General features: G+C 41.6%; 1 protein-coding gene across 15 annotated transcripts in view; it reads right to left on the bottom strand.

Moving 5' to 3' along the window:
* The window catches only part of ARHGAP40 (Rho GTPase activating protein 40), a 74,956-nt gene that overhangs the window by 16,653 nt on the left and 33,160 nt on the right, over positions 1–25,143 (bottom strand). For 6 of the 15 annotated variants that reach the window (XM_038370471.2, XM_043495669.1, XM_043495672.1 and 3 more), the window contains 5 exons: positions 13,561–13,757; positions 7,459–7,679; positions 2,781–2,859; positions 1,464–1,624; positions 249–414 (listed from right to left, as the gene is read on the bottom strand). In XM_038370471.2, the coding sequence (XP_038226399.1) occupies positions 249–414; positions 1,464–1,624; positions 2,781–2,859; positions 7,459–7,679; positions 13,561–13,757 (824 nt within the window). Of the gene's footprint in view, positions 1–248; positions 415–1,463; positions 1,625–2,780; positions 2,860–7,458; positions 7,680–13,560; positions 13,761–25,143 lie in introns of all 15 variants that reach the window. The other 9 variants (XM_038370470.2, XM_043495671.1, XM_038370478.2 and 6 more) reach the window with 5 other exon arrangements.

The raw sequence follows: 25,143 nt of genomic DNA, 5'->3' as shown, positions 1-25,143 counted from the left end.
AAAGAGAGGAACAGAAGCTACAACAGTAATTAGCAGAGCAAGGGAATAGGGGAGACCCACAGAGAGCAGCCATGAGAAACATGGACCCGTGTTCTGATCTCTCAAGTGACAGCTGTGCAAGTGTGGCAATATCTCAATAGTCTTTAGTCTGGATTTACGTTGGTTAGACTGAAGGAGTCTGTAATGAAGTCTAGTGTTACTGAGACCCATTGTCCAGCTTTAATCACAAGAACTGAAATAGAACTGACCTTTTGCCTTCTGTTTGGTTGCCTTGTTCCTCTTTAACTCCAAGCCCAGGATGTCACAGAGAGCAGTCAGCTCAATCAGGGCCAATGTGGGGATCTTCTTCATGTCCTGTGGAGATAAGTCTCCTATCCGGGTCACTCCCAGCCTGCCCTTGGGGATCTTAAACTGCTAGGGAGAAAGAATGGAAGAAAGTTTGTAAGGTTTGATGCAGATAATTCTATTGATTTTCTTGTGTGTCTTGAATTCCTTTGTGTCCCTACCACTTCCTTGCACAGCTCTTATGGCTGTAAATCTTGCCTCTCACCAGCCACAAACCACTGCCCAGGAATATCACTCACTACTTCTGCTTCACCTCCAGGGAAGTTCTTATCCAGGCATTCACCACCTCTTGTCTCCACTACTGCAATCACTTTCTCTGGGGTTACCACAGAGTCCTAAACTGAAGGTTTCCTAGCAGCTGTCAAGTTTCATGCTGCAGCCTGCTTTGCACCCAGAGCTCTCAATAGTGCAGCGGGATGAGTTGAACACAGTAGCTCAGCTACTTGCTGTGTCAAAATGCACCACCACCAATTTGGATGGGACTTAAATCAGATTACAATTTCAGGGTGGATGCACATAAGACAGGCTAATAATTTAAATAATGCTAAGTGTGTGTTTTAAATAAAGAAGATTTGTTACGCTCTGGAAGAGCTCGCTCCCTTCAGCATTGCTTTTCCTTGATTACTGTCTTATTTGGGATCCCAATTTCGTCTGGCAAATTCAGTACACAAGACCATCCCAATCCACTGTAGCACTTAGAAAGGGGCCCAATAGCTTAATTCAGCTTTGACAGAGAGTCTCCTTTCCTATGCAAGTCAAAATTCCCCAGCACGTACCTTGGGTCTGGTTATTATCCTTCCTCTAATGTACAGTGAAAAGAGGAAATGCAAGTGGTCCAGACACCAACAATGCAGAACTGCAGGTGTTACATCAGCTAAGATTTGATGCAGAGATACCACTTTTCAGGACTTCTACCACAACACAGTTCCTTTTATTTATCATTGCATTACAAGCACACAAACTCCCCTATTCACGCATACACAGTTCTGCTATGCTTACCCAGAAGTCTAACCTGTTTAATATCCTGAAAACACAAAATGAACTAAGTTCACAAGGCTTCTCTCTATAAGAGGGGAGTTCAACAGGTTCCAAGGGGAGAAGTGCCTTAAAGCCCTTACAGTTAGGGCGCTCTCGTCCTTTATCCTCCTAGACTTTCGTACAAATGATCCCTTGAGCAAAATGGCTGCTTGCTCCGAGTAGGCAATGTCAGTACAGAATATCTCCTCTTTTCCAGGGCTTCCGAGCATGCAAGGAAAATCCTGGAGTCCTCTTGAATCTGCTATGGATAAAAGAATCTCTTAGTTGAGGAAGTTTGGAAAGCAAAGGGGACACATGGGCATACTAACCTAGGAATGTGTATTAAAGTGTAAGACTTGTGGAGCCACCATAAACAAACAACATCCATGGGTATTTGAGCTGGGCAAGGTTTGTCAGCACACAGTATTATGTCCATGTTCAACAGGATAGACTGGCTTAAAGTCATATTATATCTACGATCTACCAGGTCAGCGACACGCAAAATGTCTAAGACGACCTTGAAATGAATGAATGTCTAGATGGACAACTTCTTAAATATAAAAGACACACAATTGATTTTGGTATGATAGCATGCATTAGTCTCAAACTACTTATTTTCACAATCCATAGCAACTACCCAGGTCTGTAACAATGTGATCTTAAACTTAAACTCCATAAACTTTATCCTCTAAAAAACCAAACACCACACAACACTATTTGAGCATTGGGACAGGTCTAGCAAACCCATGACAGATGAAATGTTTGGGTTCAAAAATCTAGGCCAATGCTCTGCCATTACCAGATGACACTGAACCTAGATATTGTAGCATGTAGAATATGTGTTACATAAAGATAACTCTTCTTAGAACCTTTAATACTGGAGTCAAAGCCGTTTAAGAACTTCGATTAGAAGCACGTCCCTCCTGGATTTTTAGCCCTACCTAGGAATTTCCTTGCTATCGGAGATGATAAACAAAGGTCAATACATGTACGCAGTTGCACATTATCTGAATATTGTGTTGCCAGGTTGACTCCAAAGTCAGTTACTAATTCAAACTGTAAACAAGTGCTGCACTCCCTGACTTTTTTTAAACCAAGGATCAATTAGGAAAACCTGAAACTTGAACGGTTCTAAACCTTGGCCTTTGCATACGTGAAGAGAGAGAAATTAAATAGCAGAGTGAATTACATCTCATGTGTATGTTTTAATCTCTTATAAAGGGATGAGATTCTATGGAAGTGGTGCAGGTACAGCTCTTAGTTTTTCACTGCTGCTAACGAAGAAGGCAGAGGGATATTTGCTTGTGTTTTTATATTGTGAAAAAGAGCTTATCATAGATGCTCTGTTCCCAAAACATGCTCTCTTCCTTAACATCAATGACACACTGTAGATTTACAATACAGTAAAACCACCTTACGTTTCTGAGTGTAGTTTGAAGTCTCCACACTGTGCTGAGACCGATTCTTGCCAGATTCCTCCATCTCCACTACCATCTCCTAGAAAAAAGGATGGAACACAATATGCCACATGCAGAGCAGATCAGAGACCAACATGGGGCATCCTCATTTTGGCAAAAAGTAACATGCCAAATAATCTTGCTCTCTACCATTGAAGAGCTATAACAATGCCATTTGATTGAGCTGAAATCTGAAAGGGCTGCCATGGATGCGGCAATCACTTAAAGAACTGCTATGGAATAAAATACTTCACAAAACTCAGTGTACATGTCTTAGTTTTAGAGTATCTATATCTTACTTTCTTCAGCAGCAGAAACCTGCAATTAGCACTCCTCTGCCTGCCCCTCCCTCCATAACCTGTACACTCACACCATTGTTAAATCACCAATTCTTACTCTTTCACAGCTTCAGGAGTCAGTTGACATATCTATTTAGTTTAAGTATTCTAACTGTCAAAATGCACCAATCAGCAGTCAATTTTCATTCAAACAGCTCCTGTGACATCCACCCATAGCGTGATCCATCCATGGAATACTGGCCTTTGAGGAGAAGTCACTTTCTTCAACTATATGCCATTTAGCCACATGGATGAAAATGCACTAAGCAAACTAAGCAACACAATGTTTCCCTTTTGTCTGCTCTACAATAACGCATCTCTTTGCCACAAGTCATATAGGTCCCTGATGTGACATGTGTCTAAAAAATTAGTGTGATCCCAGATGCCTCCTAAGGACATGCTGATAAAATCCCATGGTCATCAGAGCTGGCTGTGAAACAGGAAAAAATATTTTCACTCAAGTTTTTTACCTCAAAAACTTTAATCAAGACTTTCTAACTAGCTCCAATTGCAATGATCTTAGTGTCCAGTTAACTCAGCAATAAAGAATATGGAACCTGTGCTGAGCCATTGCAAATAAGTAAAATCATCCAGGTGCAGAGAAAGATTTTACTTTCTTTTTCTTGAACAAAATACATGACTGATTAACCTTGTGTACAGCTGGCCAGTGACTTAGCAACTACAGTCCTGTACCTAACAAGCACACAGAATGACATCAGAGCACCATGGTCCTTTCCAACCTGGCGTGCCTATTCTGTGAACAATGCGGTGCATGCATGTGTGTGAAAAGCTATGCTAGAAATGCAAGTCATTTTGAGGACTAAAAATGCCGCTTCAGAGATGTAAATAGGAGGTCAAGGCAGAATGAAATGCCACACCCACTGAAAACACCAGTAGAGAACTCAGATAAGGAAATTTTGTCATTGTGAAGCAAATTAAGAGTCCCTGCTGGTTTTGATCCATTGGAGTCAACAGCTGGATTCCCATTGACTGCAAAACTGCAAGATAACTCTCACTGTTGACATATTTATTGGGCATAATATTTTCCTTAGATCAAATGTGGCACCTAGAATTCACAGTAAGAACAGCATTAGAAACAGGAGAAAACGTGCATCTGAAGATGAACAGGAACATGGGCAAGGGTCTGATCATAAGACCAGGAGCCAGGTTTGCAATTGTTACTCTCTGCCTCTTGCACTGAATTTTTTCTTAGTGAGATAGTTTTGTGATTAAGGCAGTGGGCTAGGAATCAGGGGATCTGGGTTCAAGGCTTGGAATGCAGTGAACTTCCTGTGCACCTGTTGGAAAAATCAGATTATCTCTGTGTGCCTCAGTTTTCTCATCTGTAAAGTGGGGACAATATTCAACCACCACACAAAGGGGTATTGTGAGAGCTCATGTTTGTGGAAGCACCAGGAAAACAAGACATGCTAAGTATATTTGTTTGTTCAGGAGGGAACCCACACTTGCATTGGAAGGCAGAAATTGCCCCAACTTTCAAGATGTTCTGTGAAAAAAACTGGCCTGCTCCAAAGCTTATTGAAATCAATGGGACTCTGGATCAGGGTCTCTAAAAGGGTACTAATCAACACATTATACAAGTTGTTTATGATCCCAGGGCATTAAAATACAAAGAATTAAATATTACAAATAAAGACACTGATTGCTCTTTAATGACCCGAATTAAGGATTTGGTACTTCCCCGGCAATGGAGGAGGGTATCACAAAACTCAGAAGAGAGAACAGATTAATTTCCCTTTTTATTTTAAGTGCTTATGATTTCATCTTCTCTTGCAATAAGGGGAAGAAAATCCAGGAATATGGAATTCAGGTCTTGGCAAGTCAGTAAAGGAGGAACAAGTTTTCAAACAACTAACTTTAAAATATACCTATTTGCCGTTTTTAGCTTTGCTCACCCTGTCCAGTACATTCTGCTAATGTTTGGGGATCTTAAACACATGACTGCAAAGCTCTGAAGTCCAACAATATTGAGACAGAGAAAACATGAATAATTCCAATGGCTCTAATCAGAGCCTGTAGAATGGTGTTTAGGAATCTTGCTTACAGCTAGAAATGAGATGGAACATTCTGTTTTCTTATCAAGTTAAAAGCTATTTAAATAAGCAGGTTTAGTATCTTTGAATGTGCACACATTATACCAAATATTTTAAAGCGTGAAGCTGGATCTCAGTTGCATGGATTATCAAACGCAAATATTAGCAATGTATCAAATGCACACAGGAGACTGATATTTATAAACTCAGCAAATGCTTTAGGAGAAATGGAAAATGGAATTTCACAAGAGCCAATGGGATCACATTACATTTGTTGCTGATAAGTCAAAACTAAAACATTCAGCATTAAATTTTAAGAAAAGCAACTAGATTGGACCCCAGGGCACAAACAGTTACTGTAGCTCCACAGAGGATAACCAGACATCCTGATACTAGGGGCTTTATCTTATATATGCACCTTTACATTCCCACCCCCTGAAAAAGTGTCCCAATTTTTCCACACTTGCTATCTGGTCACCCTAGTTGCACATGCAAGATGACAACATGTGTGCTGTCAACCACTTGTGCATGAACAAGAACATTCTGCATTTATACAGGATTATTCATAACCCTATCTCCATGCAATTAAGCATGCTAGAATTATCTCAACCTAAGAACAGTGAGAAAGCTACAGCTAACATCTGCCACTGGTTTTCAGCCTTATATTAAGGAGACACTAGTTTATTTTTCCAGCATGTATTTAAACAGTTATACTATTAGTGTGTTCAACTGAAACCTATCAGAAAGGTCTCCTGGAGAAGTATGAAGGAACAGCTCATTCCTGCAAAAGGTCTGAGTTATAAGGATGACACCAGGCTAGGCTCAGCTTGTATAAATGAGTATTCCAAATTTTTAAAAGGCATCAGGTGGAAAGGAAGGAATTTGGCAACTTCCATTGGGTAAACTCCCTGGGTTAATTCACTAGCAAGTTCACTTTCCAGGGCTCGTAATGAGGTAGGTTTAAGGACTGTGCTATCCTGCCTAATGCTTTTTTAAAACCGAGCGATACTAGCAAGTCTCTGAAGGCAAATTAATTGGAAGAGGAGCAATTAATCCAAATGTTCCACTTTCATGGGACTAAGTTCAGGAACATATTAAATGGGATCTGTATTATGATCCATTCTCTCGCTCCTGACTAGGCACTGGCCCCAGACTCATAGCAAATTATAAATTAATACCTCTTCTCCCTACCCTTTGTGTCCATGTGGTCAGCTTAGACTCTGAGCTCTCTGAAGACTGTGTACATGCATAGTGGAGGCCATGATCTCAGCTGCGGCCTCTAAGTGCTTTTGGAATACGAGTAAAATACTAATGTTCCATGTATGACACACAAAAACATTTCATGAATTCAGATCTGACCAACACAGTTAACAACAAGGAGTCACTGGTGTTGCAAGCTCTGGAAAGAGGCTCTTACTTGTCGACTATGTACTGGAGTATCAAACATCACAAAGATCCCCACCACTAAGGACATTAACTAAAATGCTTTTTGACCGTCTGCAGGAAAGCTATGAAACAGCCCCTCAACGCAGGAAGTGTTAAGGCATATTGGCAGAAGAGTGGCTGGAAAACTTGCATTGCCGCTGTGGCTACAGAGAGGTCTTCAGACTTACAGAGCTGCCATTCTGCTACCTTTCTCTAGCGCTACACTGAATAGAGTGGCAGTTCTCAAACTGTGACTTGTGACCCCAAAGTGGGTCATGACTCCATTTTAATGGGGTTGCCATGGCTGACATTAGACTCGCTGGGGTCTGGGGCTGAAGCCGAAGCCTGAGCCCCAATGCCTGGGGCTGAAGCTGAAGGCCTGAGCCTTTGGCTTCAGCACTGGGTGACTAGGCTCAGGTCACAGACCCCCTGCCCTGGAGCTGAAGCACTCTGGCTTCGGCTTTGGCCCCCGCCTGTGGTGGAGGGGCTTGGACTTTGGCTTTGCCCCCACATCCCCCGGGGTGGTGGAGATCTGGCTTTGGTCCCCGCTCCTGGGGTCATGTGGTCATTTTTGTTGTCAGAAGGGGGTCGCAGTGCAACAAAGTTTGAGAACCCCTGGACTAGAGTTAAATCTCTAAATCCTCAGAGTCTATAACATTATTTTACTGTAACCCTGAGGTGTAAACTCTGCAAGTTATACTTCCGCTTAGGCTCAAAGGTGAAATGCTGCTAGTTCACAGTCATACAACCCCACAGAGCCAGAAAGCCAAAGCGGCTGATAGGATACATGGAAACATTCTGGAAGTCAGTAAAGCAACATACCTCAGAACTGGCCACACCAAAAATGTCTCTGACGTCACGCACGGGCGGTTTGTTCTTCTTCCGCCGTGACTGCGAGTAAGTATCCAGCCTTCGCTGCACAGCTGCAGCCTGGGTCTTGGTCAAGGTGGAGAGCAGCACTATGTTGTCATTGTCTGAGATGTCATCCCCAATTAGGTCAGAGAGGCCTGCATCCTGTAGCCATTCAGCTTCGGCTTCTCCCTCTGAGAGGCAAGGGATGAGCAGAAAGGCAGTGAGAGAGCAGGGTAACACTACGAACTAACAGATACAGTCTGAACAAAGCAGGGCTAGAAAGACAGTCAGACATGCCAAAAATCCCAACAGCTCATTTCATTTGGGTCCCTCAAGGATTGTTTCTCCTGAACTACCAATTTATGAAATCTAGAGGGCTTTGAGCCACGGCCCTGGGTTGGCGATGGATCCAAGTCACATCACCCCAGTGGGCACAAGGAGAGACTGGGCTTATCAATTAGGGTTGGGGGGTGTAGAGGGAAATGCCCATTGCAAAAGCTGCAGCCTAAACTCCTCTCTGCAGCTGGACAGCTCCACTGAGCTATGGGGAGAAAAGGTAGGGCCCTGTTACCAACAAGTCCCCTTTGGGGGGAGGCTAATGCCACATCGTTCCCTACTGAGGGCTAATCTTTAAGCTCTGACAGTGCATTGACTATGATTATGGCTGAACACCGTCAGGATGAGGATGGGGGAGGAAAACTTGTGCTCTCCCATTACACAGCTGCCCGCCACAATCTGGCCTCAAAGGAACTTCCTAGGCAAAATTCTGCCCTGGCATAAAGCAGCACTCCACTCAGTGACCGCACTGGGGTCGGCACCAGTTCACCCCATCTGATCCACTGACAGCTTCCTAGCACAATCCAGAGAAAAGCTCTGTTAAAACACAACAACTGATATTCCCTCGGTGGCTTTTATGCTTTTACTATTTAGATTGTTCCTTTAACGGCTAGATACATAGTTAGATTTATCTCAGGATATATCCAGACTCTGCCTGGATTCAATTTTACCATCTTTTATTTAACTTCTTATGCGCAGTTATCTTGGTGCAGTAACATTATTCTTTTACCACCACAGTTTATTTGCCATTACATTTTAAGTGGGCCCAGACATCCTTGCAGTATTTCTACATGCAGGTAAAATTAAGTTAAGTTATGTATTTAATTTACAACTATATTCATTTAAAAAAAAAAAAACTACTACTACTATAGTCAAAGCACGTTATGGATCCAAAGTGAAGCTCTCAGAAGTCAGGCTATGCCAAATGTAAGGTTGTCTGCAAAAACTTCACCCTGTTCCCTTCTGCAAATAAATCAAGTCTGAGGACATGGCATATTTTTCCTGCATAACTCATTCGGTGTGCAGGTCAGACAGTGCTATGAGAATGAGGCAGCTGTTTGAACTCCGAGGATAAAAATATTCATGTGTAGTTTCAGCCTTAATACACTGTATGCCATACAACCTCCTCTCTTCCTCAGCCTGGTCTCTGCATACCGCACTTATTCTCTACAGGGAGGTTCACAGACATTCTGTACTTATCCATTTACAAACATGGCCAAAAAATCACTATCGAACTGACAGAAGAGGGAATATTTGTTCATGCTCTTCCTCTGACAGAAGCTGATATTTCCTCTTCTGGGATAGCTGCTCAAGCAAACCATGAGTGTCCACTCTATTATACTGAATGTCTGTTAAATGTTTTTTATAGGAAGTACCCCAGCCTTGTGAAGTTAAATTCACCTAACAACTGGATAAAGCTAACATCTCATCGCATAGCCTTAAAAAGAAGTATATTTAAGTAAAAGAATCCATATAATGAAGAAAGAGGAGACAGCTCATTATGGAGTCACAGTGCAAGATATTTTGCATGCTAAACCTTATTTTCTAACTTGGTGAAAATAGAACAGAAACAAGTATCACTTGCTTGTAGTCTAGATTTACTATTCTGAGGTTCAACTTGGCCAGGAAGATTTTTGACCCCTGTAAAAAGTATCAATGAAATGAATTTGGGGGGTGGGGGTGGGGGTGGCAAAAGGTTCCCATTTTGTCAGAGAGCCATTTTTGCTGGAAAAGGCAGACAAAAAAAATGCAGCCAGCTCTATATTAAGCCCCCAATCCTATAAACACCTGTGCACATGAGTGGTGCCACTGAATTCAATGGGAACTCAGATGTTTGAGGTTACTCATGTATTTGCAGGACTGGAGCCTTAATCTAATCTAATCAAAGAGCCTCGCACTAGACACCTTATTCTGATAAAAATCCTGACCTCTGAAGTCAGTGGGAGCAAGGTGTGCACAACAGGGCCTTAGTTTATTAAATTTTGGGGGTGAGGAGAAATGTCAGTGTAATTTTTGCAACTCTGAAAGTTTCTAATTCCAATCATAACAGGAAACAAAAAAACTGGCACACACAGCTAATTCGGTATCTGATTTATGGTCTTCTATTAAACCTACTAGCCTGTCTGATGCATCCAAAGTATCTTGGATATAATTCATCTAAATAATTTCCATTTAATAACCTTTGGCTAAATTACATTTACAGCTGGCATACAAGGAAACAAATATGACTGGTTATTTCTCTGGGAAACTCCATTGGGAGGAACTGTCCAGTATACAGGTTCATGAAAATCTCGTCTTGGTGATTTAATTTGGAGAATAATTTCAAGGCTGACCCAAGCTACATAGGTGCTAGACATAAAACATTCCCAGGGAGGGAAGGGAAATATGTAACTGAGAAACATAAGAATGGCCATACCGGGTCAGACCAAAGGTCCATCCAGCCCAGTATCCTGTCTACTGACAGTGGCCAATGCCAGGTGCCCCAAAGGCAGCAAACCTAACAGGTAATGATCAAGTGATCTCTCTCCTGCCATCCATCTCCACCCTCTGACAAACAGAGGCTAGGGACACCATTCCTTACCCATCCTGGCTAATAGCTATTAATGGACTTAACCTCTATGAATTTATACAGTTCTCTTTTAAACCCTGTTATAGTCCTAGTCTTCACAACCTCCTCAGGCAAGGAGTTCCACAGGTTGACTGTGCACTGAGTGAAGAAGAACTTCCTTTTATTTGTTTTAAACCTGCTACCCATTATTTTCATTTGGTGGCTCCTAGTTCTTATATTATGGGAACAAGTGAATAACTTTTCCTTATTCACTTTCTCCACACCACTCATGATTTTATATATCTCTAACCCCCCTTAGTCTCCTCTTTTCCAAGATGAAAGTCTTAGCCTCTTTAATCTCTCCTCATATGGGACCCGTTCCAAACCCCTAGTCATTTTAGTTGCCCTTTTCTGAACCTTTTCTAACGCGAGTATATCTTTTTTGAGATGAGAGGACCACATCTGTATGCACTATTCAAGATGTGGACGTACCATGGATTTATATAAGGGCAATAAGACATTCTCTGTCTTATTCTCTATCCCTTTTTAAATGATTCCTAACATCCCGTTTGCTTTTTTGACTGCCGCTGCACACTGCGTGGATGTCTTCAGAGAACTATCCATGATAACTCCAAGATCTTTCTCCTGATTAGTTGTAGCTAAATTAGCCCCCATCATATCATATGTATAGTTGGGGTTATTTTTTCCCAATGTGCATTACTATACATTTATCCACATTAAATTTCATTTGCCATTTTGTTGCCCAATCACTTAGTTTTGTGAGATCTTTTTGAAATTCTTCACAGTCTGCTTTGGTCTTAACTATCTTGAGCAGTTTAGTATCATCTGCAAACTTTGCCACCTCACTGTTTACCCCTTTCTCCAAATCATTTATGAATAAATTGAATAGGATTGGTCCTAGGACTGACCCTTGGGGAACACCATATGGAAGACACATGGATCTGGGAATTTAAAGAGAACACTGACTATCATGTACACACCTTTTGAGATGTAATTTAGCCAAAAATAGTAGTCATAAAGGAACATTACCCTGAATTACCTAAAGAGATTTAGCCCATCCTGCATTGGACTGAAATATGTTGTAATCCCAAAAGCTAAGAGAAAATTTCTGACACATGGGTTTCAAAGAAACTGTAAGAGGAAAGGGTTTTCCCTTGTACAGACCTCTTTCTTAGGCATATGGCAAAGTCACTGAGCTTCAAATTGGGCAGGAGACAAAGAACTTCTGAGATTCAGTAATCTCACAATCTTTGTAACTTCAGTTTAGTGTCAGCCCAGCACTGCTTTCTGCAACACACAAGTTTCTTGACCTCTTATCATATTCTCTCTTTCTGGGGGGAAAAAAACACTGCTACTAAAAATGCCCATTTAATTCTACATGCTTGTGACTGGACAGCTGGGGTAGTTGCTAGTATTGAAGATCGTGAACTATGAGGACTGGGGAGGCAGCACGATGAACAGGTTATGATTTAAATACAATTTCAGAAGCATGGAGAAAGCTGCCATCTTCCTTCCCACACATAGTGCCACAGAAGGATTTATGAGGGGCTTTGGGAGTACCAAGAAAGCCAAATAACCAGAAGGGTCCAGGCCATCTTACATACATGAAGTGCTTTGCTGACAGTTTGTGAGGGAGTTCTATGATTAATTTTTCCAGAGGAGATAAACCACTTCCTCTCAGGAAAGAACCAGGATATTTTTCATTTGTGTCAGCATTTTGGGGAGCTCCTCATCTGTGCATAGCCCTCAGTTTGTTTCTGTTATCAATATTTGTTGTTTGCTAAGCTCCAACCACATGCCCTGCAGCGTATACTGCCTTAGCAGTGCTTTAAACTGCAGTCTGGAATCCAAGCTCTTCCTTTGCACTTCATGATCTGCAAAAAACGTTCAGTGCTCTCTTTCTTTTGCTACACAAAGCTTTGAATAGCTCATGCTCCAATGCCATCTAGTGGGCTAGACTGACTACAAGGAGAAAGAGTAGCAGCCGTGTTAGTCTGTATTCGCAAAAAGAAAAGGAGTACTTGTGGCACCTTAGAGACTAACAAATTTATTAGAGCATAAGCTTTCGTGAGCTACAGCTCACTTCATCGGATGCATTTGGTGGAAAAAGCAGAGGAGAGATTTATATACACACACACACACACACACACACACACACACACACACACACACACACACACACACACACACACACACACACAGAGAACATGAAACAATGGGTGTATGATAAACCCATTGTTTCATGTTGTGTGTGTGTGTGTGTATATAAATCTCTCCTCTGCTTTTTCCACCAAATGCATCCGATGAAGTGAGCTGTAGCTCACGAAAGCTTATGCTCTAATAAATTTGTTAGTCTCCAAGGTGCCACAAGTACTCCTTTTCTTTTTACAAGGAGAAAGTATCAGAGGGGTAGCCGTATTAGTCTGGATCTGTAAAAACGGCAAAGAGTCCTGTGGCACCTTATAGACTAACAGACGTATTGGAGCATAAGCTTTCGTGGGTGAATACCTACTTCGTCGGATGCATGTAGTGGAAATTCCTGCCTCTGAATTTCCACTACATGCATCCGACAAAGCTTATGCTCCAATATGTCTGTTAGTCTTTAAGGTGCCACAGGACTCTTTGCTGCAAGGAGAAACTAGTTCCAAAGAGAATGAAAGTAAGAGCTTATTGGGAAATTCATAGATTTCAAACCCAGAAGGGACTCTTAAATCTAGTCCAGGGGTGGGCAAACTACGGCCATGTCCAGCCAGTCAGATCTTTTAATATGACCCCCGAGTTCCCATCTATCTTTCATAAAGGCCCCCTGTCTTGAAGGCACCACTTCCCTTGGTAGTTTATTCCAACTGTTAATCACTTGCACTGTTAAAAAATTGTCCCTTAATTCTAGATGAGACCATGCTGCACAATTCCTTTAGCACCCCAGAATATTTTTGCCCTTTTCCCCATCCAAATAGCTGCCCCTACTCTTTATCCCCCCTCCCCAAATGGTAAGAGGTAAAATTATCAAAAAGTACCTATGTACTTAAATGACTTAGGAGCCTACATCCCAAATGACTCAAATACAAAGGTACTTTTCAAAACTTTACCCAGTGAGATTTGTTCCTTGCCAACGACATACATTTTCCTCTCCATTGATCCCTCCACCCATATTCCCAGTGACCTACCCTCTGGGGTTTTGACATCTGTAAGGTTGCACTCCTCTTGCTCAGCTTCTGTGCTCTGTTTGATATTCTCCACCTCCAGCCAAAAATTGTCCATTGACAAGCTGTCCAAATAATCTGCTCTGGAATTCATGCACTCCGACAATGGGGGCTCCATAGAACTCTTCTGAGGAAACTGACTCATTTTGCAAGGGCAACTTCTGCTGCGGAGAGAGGAAGGAAATAAATTAAATAAACTGATATCTGGGCTTGACTTTCACGCGTAGTGAGAATAAGTCAACGCTTCATGATTAATGACTGCAACAACCAAATAAAGATAAGTGCACGACATCCTATTGTTTTTGTTTAGTGATAATAGGAGGTTGAAGGCTGGAAACAGGCTCATTAATTAGTCAGTCTAGCTACATGCAGTATGATGCGAGTAGCAGCAGTAACAATGCACGTTTCCTTGGACTGTCTTTCCGACGACTTAATACGGAACACTCGTCAGCGTAAGTGAGGAGTAACAAAATCTCATACTAGCTCGGGTCAGCTAAGCTGTAGGCCTCTCCAAAGAAAGCTACAGTCCTATTGAATATGGGACTGTTAGTGCAAACTAGGTACCTTTTAGAGCGTGCAAGCAGAGTCTACATGGGGCAGTCAGAGCACAGGACTTTAGAGCACTCTACAAATCACACCCTTCTGGTACACTTAGCCAGCGCCACATAGACAAGCTGTGATGTTGCACCCCATAATTCTTTATGGAAATATGCTTATGAATGTAAATATAACATAACTGGAATATGTTTTATGCTACATATGCCATGTAATGTTTTTGCAAAGGTTATGACCTACTGAATACATTTATTCTATTTGTATGCATGTGTCATTTTTGTATTTGAAGTTATGAATATTGGCTGTGTACTTTTTTGAGTTTAAGTAGCCTTAGTAAAGCATTTGGTTAGCTTCTTGAGAAAGGAATGTGCAAATTAAGTGCCCAATTAAGAAACACTTAACTGACAATAGATCTTGGAAGACTCCAATTTACACAAAAAGTCTTCCTGAAGACATTAAGATAGCATGTGGGCAATGGCTGCTGCCTGTAAAAACTAAGTCATGCATGGACATGTAACTAGCCTATGCGACTCCAAAACTCCATCTTGGAGCTGGCTTTTGCATAGAAGAGAAGAGGGGGTCTCCATCCACAAGAGAAAGTCTATTTAAGCCCCTGGGAGACCCCTCCATTTTGTCTTCAGCTGGCTCAAGACATAGCCTTGCCATCCACAAAGGACACCTGAAAGAAACTGGAACAAACGACAGTAACCACAGGAGGGTGAGTGATTGCTGGACCCAGACTAGGAGGCTACTCTGTAAAAGAAGCTTACAGGAACATCTGAGGGTGAGGTGTCATCTGTAATCACTTTCTTACTGTATTAGGCATAGGCTTGCGTGTTTTATTTTATTTTGCTTGGTAATTCACTTTGTTCTCTCTGTTATTACTTGGAACCACTGAAATCCTACTTTTTGTATTTAATAAAATCACTTGTTACTTATTAATTAACCCAGAGTATGTATTAATACCTGCGGGAGGGGGAGCAAACAGCTGTGCATCTCTCTCGCCCTCTCTAATACGGAGAGAGAACAATTTATGAATAAAACAATTTGGGGTTTGGACCCCATTGGGGGTTGGGCATCTGAGTGTTGGAGACAGGAACACTTCCTTAAGCAGTTTTCAGTTAAGCCTGCAGCTGTTGGGCGATGTGATTCAGACCTGGGTCTGGGTTTGCAGCAGACTAACGGGTCTGGCTCAAACCAGGCAGAACACTGAAGTCCCAAGCTGCCAGAGGAAAGAGGCTCAGGGTTAGTCTCAGCATACCAGCTGGAAGCTCCAAAGGGGTTTCTGTGATCCAGCCCGTCACACAAGCCTTAAGAGACCAAATACGGAGACCAGAATTACTCCCCAGTTGTCTGCCGAGCAGCAGGTTATTAGGCTTTAAGCAAAGATACTTGATCTATTTTGACAATAGAAGATGCTCTAGGCATAGTCTCAGTAAGTGAGGATTTCGGAATTAACACTGCCACCGCACTCAAAGTAAGCAAAAGCAGAGTAGATTTTTCACAATGGCTTTGATAACTTGATGGTTACAGAACCTGGATTCAGCTCCAGTCCCTACACCAGTTGATCGACACTTGCCTGATTTCCATAGGTATTCCCAAACTTCCTGAAGGAAAGAATTTTAGATCATTCCAGACTCAGAACACAAATCTTTTGTAGTGCAAGCAATATATGCAACAGAGACAACAAAAAAATGAGAGTACCACTCATTTTACCACAAGCTATATAAACTGATCTAGCCCTATGTAACCTACTAACTAGTATGATAACCCTGAACCTCTATGTCACAGAGATTTTGCCATTATCAAACTCGGCATTTTAGAGGGCTGTCACTAGCTCTATGGGTGAAATCAGTGTTGCCTACTCTTGTGGTTTTATCACAAGTCTTACAATGTTTGGTGTTTTCCTTGAAGCGACAGCTCCTGCAGTCACGTGATTATGTGAGAAACTAAACTTTCATTTTAAAAAAGAAATCATGGTCAAGGAAATAAAACCTAAAGCCTCAAAAACCAAAAGAGTCTTTACCCCAATACTTTTTTTTTAAATCTCTGTCCTTAAGCCAATCATGATTTTTGGGGACCCAGCTCATGGATTGTTGTTTTTAAAACATTTGAGACTCACAATACTGAGAATTAGTAAAAGAACCAAAGCAGCTAGGACCTACTGAACAAACAGCGCACTGCTATGATTCCATGAAAGGGAAGTTCAAGATACTAAAGCCCTATTAGGCCACCCAGCCATCCCCCGATGAGTGTCTGCTTCCCCTCCCCAGCTGTTGAAAGTTGTATTACTCTGATGGTCACAAAGTAAGAGACTAGCGTTTGCATGTTTGGGAAGTCCCCTAGAAAGGAGAGAAATGCTTATAAAAGGGATCTGATAACCAGCTCTTAAGAAGAGGAAACGAGTATATTACGGTAGGAGTTGGGGAGATGAAAAAAGAAATATCCTTCCCTATTGACCCAAATTGAGTAGTTCTGCTTGGTATTCCCCTATACCAATTCCAAATAAAAGTAATGGTCACTTGATCAAACACTTGCCTAGATGATCAGATCTGTTTCTCATTCTACAGTGGTCATTGGCTTTACTAAGGAAGTAATTCTGGAGAAACAAATGACAGCTCACGGCTCTTCAAAATGAAATCAAATTGGAGTCAGGAACACAGAGAAATATATATCTGTATACACACCACAGATATTGATATGTAAATATGCACAAGTAATCACATTTAAATATGTATATAAAACCACCCGACTTGATTCTACATTTGATCCCATTACAGAAAATAAAAACATAAGGTGTACAAGAGAATCTGGACACTGAATCGAGGACGCATCGCCTTGCTTGCCCTGGGAGGGACAGTAGAAGACATTTATCCACACAATTCTGAATAAAGAACCAGCCCCACATGGTTAATTACACTAACAATGATTCCCACCCAACCCCAGAAACTCAGAACATCCCTTTTTTCTGACTTATTTACACCTGATGTGTAACTGACACCGTTTTCCTCACTGAATTTGGCCCACAGACATCCATGGGTTCCATTCCCACTGACATCACATGTGAAGTTAGGCTGCAAGCTTTTTGGTGCAGGGGCCATCTTTCCATTATGCATTTGTACAGCATTATGCATTGTACAGCCCTGACTGGGCCCTTTATTTAAAGTACTTCTATGACCTGTAGTATCTGGTTGCCTCACAATCTTTAATGTGTTTATTCCCAGTACCCTATGAGGTTAGGAGTTGCTATCCTTTCCATTTTACCTAAGGAGAACTGAGGTACAGGGAGGATAAATGATTTGCTCAAGGTCATGCAAGAAGTCTGCTTTGGAGTAGTGACTTGCACACAAGTCTTAGGATGGCACACTAACCACTGGACCACCCTTCCTCTCACACTACTGTAATGCAAATAGATTTAAAGCCCAATTGTTTCTGTAAACTGAAGACAATGTTTTCTTTTGATTTTTCTAAACAACAAAATTGACATTTTAAAGCTGCTTTAAAAATGTGACTGATGAGGCAGAAAGCATACATCAAGTTAGCTTCAGATTCCAGATGCTTATAAGATTATCCCTCATTGACCTGCGAAGACAGTGAGGAAGGAACATTCAGTGACCTACACGAGTAACAGCAGTTTAGATTGGAGGTGGAGATTGTATGTTTTAAGCAAAGAGTAGGTGGAATAACCAAATTCACTCAGACGAACCGCAACCATAACAAAAAGTTTAACACTTAGAAGATTTTTTACAAATTAACTCGACAAAGCAATTGGCTAGAAAATCAAGTTAGTGAAGTGCATAGTAAAACAAACAAACAAACAAGGCAATCCTCCATCTTGAAAGACAATGGTGTAAGTGCCAAAGCAGTTCAGTTACTGCATGTCATGCTTGCAGCACCACAAGTAGCTAAAAAGTCCAATTCTAAAGTGAGAGTCATTGCAAGAGATAATGTAGGCATAAGGTGCAGGGCCAGAAGATAAAGCTGACTCATTACAAGCACTGGAGGGCTGCTGCTCTTTTCTCTTCACTCCTCTCCACGCAACCATCTCTCTCCAGTCCCTTTAGCTTCCTGATGCAACACAACCATCTAATGCAGGCTGTTGCTAGCTGCATCTTCCCAGCTGGTAACATCCATGTTGAAACTTTTCAAGTCCCTCTTGCAAACGTCCTTAAACCTGAGCCTAGGTCGGCCCAGTAGCCTTGGAGCATCCACAAATTCTCCATACTGGAGATCCTTGGAATGTATCCATTGTCCATTCAGTGCCAATAACCATTCTTATTTGAAGAATTTTACACAAGCATCTGATGTGTTTAGTTTTTTTGTATGTTTAGGGTAAATGCTGGATTATAAGATCCTGAAGAGTACATTGTACGCTGAAACTCGTGAAGGATCTAGAAAGAAGAGGAAGACCGCTGTTTAGATTTGAGGATGCTTGCAAAGATGACTTAGTATCCTTTGGAATCTCTGTGGAGGATTGAGAAAGGAGTGCAGAATGCCACGCTGGTTGGCAGAGCCAGTTTGTAGATTGAGCAAGGCAGACTGGATCAAGCTTCCTGATGTCTGGCATCAGAGGAGGAAAGAATCTGCTGCTCCGATTCAGAGCATTGCTTGCGTGTGGGTGTTCCCTACCAGTGGAGGGACGGTCACTCATCCATTGGACTTAGCAGTCATCAAAGAACTCATATGTGCATACACTATGCTCTATAAAGAGTGACTGTGCCATTATTATTATTTAGACACGTTTGAGTGCTATGATGAAGAAGCCTAGTAAGTCAGATGGAGCAGAGTTATGAAGAGTCAACTAGGCATGGGATGTCATCTCATGCTCAGGTCAATCCTGGGCCAAGTGTTGTGAGGGTAAGAAATTAGGGAGGGGGACAGGAGGCAATCAGATATCTGGAATGATTTGAATTTTAACGGCACAATCTCTTAAGAGGCTACGAGGACCAGAAAGAAGTGCTTTCTACAGCACCACTGGAAAGAAAGGATTCCCCTCTCTCCAACAGCACTTGTTCCTAAATCTGGTGGCTTGTAAAGCATTGGATATCAAAGCTGTCACAGCCCCTTGTTCCTGCAGTGCTTTTTGGGTACTAGAATAGTAAAACACAGTTTCATTTTTAATCAGTAGACATTGACAAACGCAAAACAAAAAGTGCATCATAAAACACTCACATAAACCCAAGCTCTTCTTAACCTGATAAGAAAACAGTAATCATTTTGTTCCAGCACAGGATCATTCCATCTAGAGAGCTGCGCTCTATGCAGTGTTAGACTTGGACTTCTGCATCACCTGCTCAATGTTCTTTCTGTATTGAGAACTCCTCAGACTGCCTCTCTTTCATCAGATGCATTAATAAAAAAGGTTTTCTCCCCTTGTGCTGAACTACTTCAAAGGGGACACTTGCTAACAGTTTAAGCCAAAAAAATATGACCCACTTTAAAACTGTTCCAAACCTAACCAAGGTGGGAAAAGGAAAGAGACTGAAGTCTTCCAGGTATCAAAAAAAATGCAAGACAGGCATCACTTAACTTAGAAGTATTTCCAAGGACATGAGCCAGGCCCATAGGGACTCCTGGCACCAAGAAACAAAACGAGCAAGAGTCAGTTTGAAACTAAAATAAAAAACTAAACACAAAAATGTATCAACTCAGAGGGGAGGAGTCAGCAGGGTGCAGTGCTACAAAATCACAGGTTTTAAAGAACAACATTCAGTGTGGAATAAACAACAGTTCTTGAGAAGGGGAAAGCAGGAGTTGATTGTCATTAGTTGGATAGGTTATTAATTTAGAGGGAACAACTGAAGGTCTCAAAAGACGCCTGTTTCTTGTTGACCTTCAATTTATTTCTCAAGGTAAAAAAACCCTCTAAAAACAAACAATCAGCTGGCACAGGAGCGCAGGATTAAAGGAAACGTAGGAGGACCACGCAGTGGGAAACTAAAGTCCTCTTTAATTTGCTTCCAAGTTTCAGTCCGGAGCCATGAGTATAAATCCTAATGAAGAGGCATACTAGTGAGTTCTGAAACAGAGCTGTACATAGGACAGATCAGCTGATAGGGGCTCACAACAGGATAGATTCTCCTTTGCATTCGGATCCCTTTGCTCTGCGACCTGAGCTACATGAAGGGGCTAAAAATAGCCAGGTCTGACCAGCTAAGCATTCCTCTCATTGTGGGGGAACTGTGAGCCATTAGAGAGCCAGGATACCCACCCCCATGCCATGCCCAGCATAGAATACGGTGAGCAGAGAAAGGCTGCAGCCAGAGTACAATACACAGGAAACATTCAGTGGTCATATGGCCCCTCCAGAACATAGCCAGATATCTTACGAACTGCATCTAAGCTGGTCTACCCTACACTGGAGCTGAGTATGGCACAGATCCATCCCAGACACTTCCCCCTTCTCACTGAGATAGGAAGCTTAGTGAAGCAAAGATTCTTGGCCAGCATGTTTAAATAGGCCACTTCAAACAGTCCGGTTTATTCACATGTAGATTCATAGATTTTAAGGCTAGAAGAGGCCACTGTGATCCCACAGTCTGATCTTCTGCAGAACACTGGCTGGGAATTTCACTTAGAAAGCTGTAAGAGACTCTCTTTGGGGTGCAGGGTGCAGGAATCTCAGACTCTATACTTGTTGGTTCTTGAGTGGTTGTTCAAAGGTAGATCATTTGAGAAGCTGAAGGGAATCCTGAAGGAAATTAAGTTGTTTCATTTGAATGAGAAATATTTTAAAATGTTTTTGAAAATAAGTTAAGATTTTTTTATAAAATTAAAAAAAAAGTATTTTCAGTGCACAAAAAGGTCACTTATATTCACAATATTGATCTGGCTGCCAGTTACCCAATGCTTAGATGAAACTATCGGTGTCCTGGCAAAAGCAGTCTTTAAAAAACAGGTTTCATTGTCCGTTGTAATCCCCAAGTTCAGTTCAGTTAAAGCGCTGTCCTCAACTCATGCTACCAGTTGTCCCTGAGGTTTGACAGCATAACAATACAACTCACCCCTTTAAAGAGACTGATTGCCAAATAACAAGGTTGGTGCAATTGTTAGGTCCATAACCTATTTGTTGTCCAGGCCATTCTACTTCTCAACTGTGTCACAGATGAGGGACCTCAAGCCCAGACAACGTTTTCATATGCAGACAAGATAGGGTGATCAGACAGCAAGTGTGAAGAATCAGGACGGTGGGGGAAACAGTTCCCTATGTAAGACAAAGCCCCTATTATCAGGACGTCTGGCCACCTTAAAACAAGAGCTTGTGTATGCAAATTACAGTGCCTTGAGTGTACCCTCTTTCTAAAACAGTGTTCGACAGCCAATCAGAACACCTAACGAGTGCTTTATACACTGATAAAATATAATATCAGAATTTCTTCAATGGGTGCATTTTCCTACTAGCTTTTAAAATAAATTTAAGTGCTCCCATACTAACATAATAGGCCTCAACACTAAACCGGAACAAGTTACCCAACTCTCGATTTAGACTGTTGGAGCGAAGGAAGAAGAAACAATGGCTCCTTGCTAATGTAACTGCTGTTCCTATAGTGTTTGAAGGGAAAGGGAGAAAACAGCAAGAAGGAAAGAAAAAAACACCATTTGTGATAGGATCACCTTGTACAAGGTGGATTCATGCCAGGGCTATTTTAACCTAGCTTAACAAATAGAAGGCTAAGGGGTGACTCGATTACAGTCTGTACGTACTTATATGGGGAGAAGATACTTGATCAAGAGCTCTCTAATCTAGCAGAGAATGGTATAACATGATCCAATGTCAGGAAGTTCAAGCTAGACAAATTCAGACAGGAAATAAGGTGTTAATTTTTAACAGTGAGGGTAATTAACCACTGTAACAATTTACGAAGGGTTGTAGTGGATTCTCCATCATTGCCAATTTCTAAATCAAGATTGGATGTTTTTCTGAAAGATCTGCTGTAGGAATTGTTTTGGGGTTCTCTGGCCTGTGTTATATAGGAAGTCAGACTAGATCACAGTGATCCCCCTTCTGACCTTTGAATCTATGAATAAAATCCAATCAGTGGTTAACAAGTTCACACCGCACTATTATACAAGAGAGAAACACAAAAAAATCTCACTCCAGAGATTAACTGCTGGAAAGCAGGAAAAGGATTTTCAAAGGAGCTAGAACCAGTCTCTTTCTAGGGGCAGTCTCAGCTGATAAGTCTTAGAGTGCTTTGCTTTTTTGGAATGAAGAGTTGTTATAGCCACATTGGTCCCAGGATATTAGAGAGGTTAGGCAGCTGAAGTAATATCTTTTATTGGACCAACTTTTGTTGGTGAAATACTACCTTACCCACCTTGCTTTGTTTGCACATACGCTCATATTGCCCTGATTTATACTTTCCAAATACTTTCTGGGTAAAATGACATCTTTGTACTGATAGCCTTTACCTTGAGCAATGAATTTTAAAAATTTATCATGGGCCTTGGGAACAGGAATGTCAATGTCCAGCCCAAGCCCAGAAGTCTCCACCCAATGAAACAGCCACGCAGCCCTGATCTTTTTATTTACTTCACTGGGAATTGGACTGAATTGGTCCTGGAGATTGTTCTGTGATGATAGTAATAGCAATAGTAGTAAAAGCTGCTGTCATTGCATCCCTCTGAGAATAGGAATAGGTCCTGGAAACAACTTCCATTTAAAAGTGACAGCAGAACAAAGAATAGGACAGAGCATTAAGACAGGTTTCAGAGTAGCAGCCGTGTTAGTCTGTATCCGCAAAAGGAAAAGGAGTACTTGTGGCACCTTAGAGACTAACCAATTTATTTGAGCATAAGCTTTCTAAGGTGCCACAAGTACTCCTTTTCTTTTAGCATTAAGGCAGTTTGCAGGCTATTTTGCCAACTACAGACCATAAGTTGGAAGGCTCTATGTACACCGAATCCCGAATTAATGGCGGCATCCCAGTCTTTCATTGCAGTTTCAAGACCAAGTTTTTTAGGTGCAAGGCTAACACTTTACACCACATCACTAATGAATCTGGCCTTAATGCCAGTATAATCAGCTCAGGGAGGATCAAACCAGTGCAAGAGCGAGCCTTCAAAGCTATAGCCAGGGTAGAGACTTCCATACTGCCCTTCCTCTACTGCTGGCATTTCAAGAAAAAGGGGCAGGGTCAAGATTCCTCTAGACTATGCTGATCCTCTACTTGTGATGTGAAACCAGTGAAAGTTAGAGCTGCCTCCAGGCTTCTCTAACTCAGCATAGCTGGATCAGCCCTGCAGAACAAGAGGCATCAGTTACAGGGCAGTGCAAAGCCGAGCTTTAAGCCAGCTCTGCACATACTTCCCCTGACATACTACATGCAGGTCATCCACAGCCCAGGGGAGCCGCAGCATTCATGCTTGTGTCAAAATACTTTATCAAGATTGCTTGGCCATAAGACTGTAGACTTGTAACTCTCAGGCACTAGCAACAGTAGCTGGGATTTTGTTACCACCATCTGCCTCTGGGATTATAGTTTATGCTCAGACATGACAGTTGCTTTAGCATGGCCTTCCTTTACACTGGGAACAGCTCTGGAGCTGATATTCTCTGCTTAAGCTGCCCCCCTCATCCTGATGTCAAGCACATTTTTCATTGTGGTACCATGTTTTCAGCCCACTGCTGATCCCTCAGCACAACAGAAATGAGAGCGCAATGCTGGCTGACTGCCTCCTTCGGTCAGCTGAATGTGGTATTGTGCTGTACTTTTAAAGCAGTTTTTTCACTTGTACACAGGGCCTCCTTAGACAATAAGTGTTCCACAGGCTTGGCATACCTAGCACGTGCACTGAATCATCTGTACAATTCTCCCCTGCTCCGGCCGAGTCTTCTCCAGGAAAAAGGAGAGCATGCCCCAACTGCTGGCCTTTCACCCCACAACCCTACCCAGAGCAGGGTGAGAACATAGTGGCAAAATATTACCTTGCCCTGTCTACATGAGGTGGTGAACTATGAAGCCTAAATTTACTTAAAAGTGCATCCTCAAGTCAACTTGTACTGCTGCATTCAAGCAACAAAAATGCTTTCTGTTCCATATCTAAACCTCTCCAATCTTTATTTCCACTTCAGCCATGCCAACGTAAGAGCACGTCAAATTTTCATGCTAAATTACCCGAGCCCTGGGAAACTGCACCTCAGTCCTCTCTTTTCTGGGCTGCATCCCAAGAAGGCTACCATTACACACCTAGGATGTGGTGGTGCAGAAAAGAAATACCAAATTAGAGGTGAAGGAAACATGAGATTTGCACACCACTAATAAAACAAAACTACCTTAAACATAATTGAGACATAAGAAAAAAAATCAAGACGATTTGCATTTAAAAGTGATTTATTAAACAAAGGAAGCATTATTGTAGTTAGCAAAGTGAACTGATTGTTTCTGACCACCATGTCCTTCAAGATTTCAGAACTGGTAGATTTCATCCTCTCACGCCTACTTTCTATTCACAGATTGGAATAGAAAAAATAAGCTTTCGTGCTTTCTCAACTCTCAATTGATTTAACTAGTTGAATAAACTGGAATGATGAAAACGTTCTCTCTGTACCAGCAAAAGGGGTTACTGCTGTCAAAAGCTAGCACACTCAACCTCTTCCATCAGTTCAGAGTTTTGACTTTCTTTAAAAATACGGCAGCAAACATGTACTGCTTGATATTATTTTCTGAATTTAATTGAACTGATTTTAATAGATTATAATAATTTTTGGATTTAATACAAATTAATTTCAAATTTAATTTTAAATAGTTTTTAAGTAAACCTGCATTTAGTTAAGATTAAATAAAAAATTGTTTTTTTTTTAAATAAATTTTATCCACTCTGCAACCACACAGGCAACTATGATTTATTCACCATCCTACCCGCAAGTGGGAATAATGATGATCTACTTCCATCACACATAAGGTAACTGGGGCACAGAATTTCAATCATTTGACAAAAGCCAGAGAGTCAAGATATCCTGGCTCCTAGACTTCTGCTTCAACCTGTAGA

Source organism: Dermochelys coriacea, chromosome 13 (genome assembly GCF_009764565.3).
Source record: "Dermochelys coriacea isolate rDerCor1 chromosome 13, rDerCor1.pri.v4, whole genome shotgun sequence".
NCBI lineage: Eukaryota > Metazoa > Chordata > Testudines > Dermochelyidae > Dermochelys > Dermochelys coriacea.
This window is presented reverse-complemented; position numbering and strand designations above follow the sequence as displayed.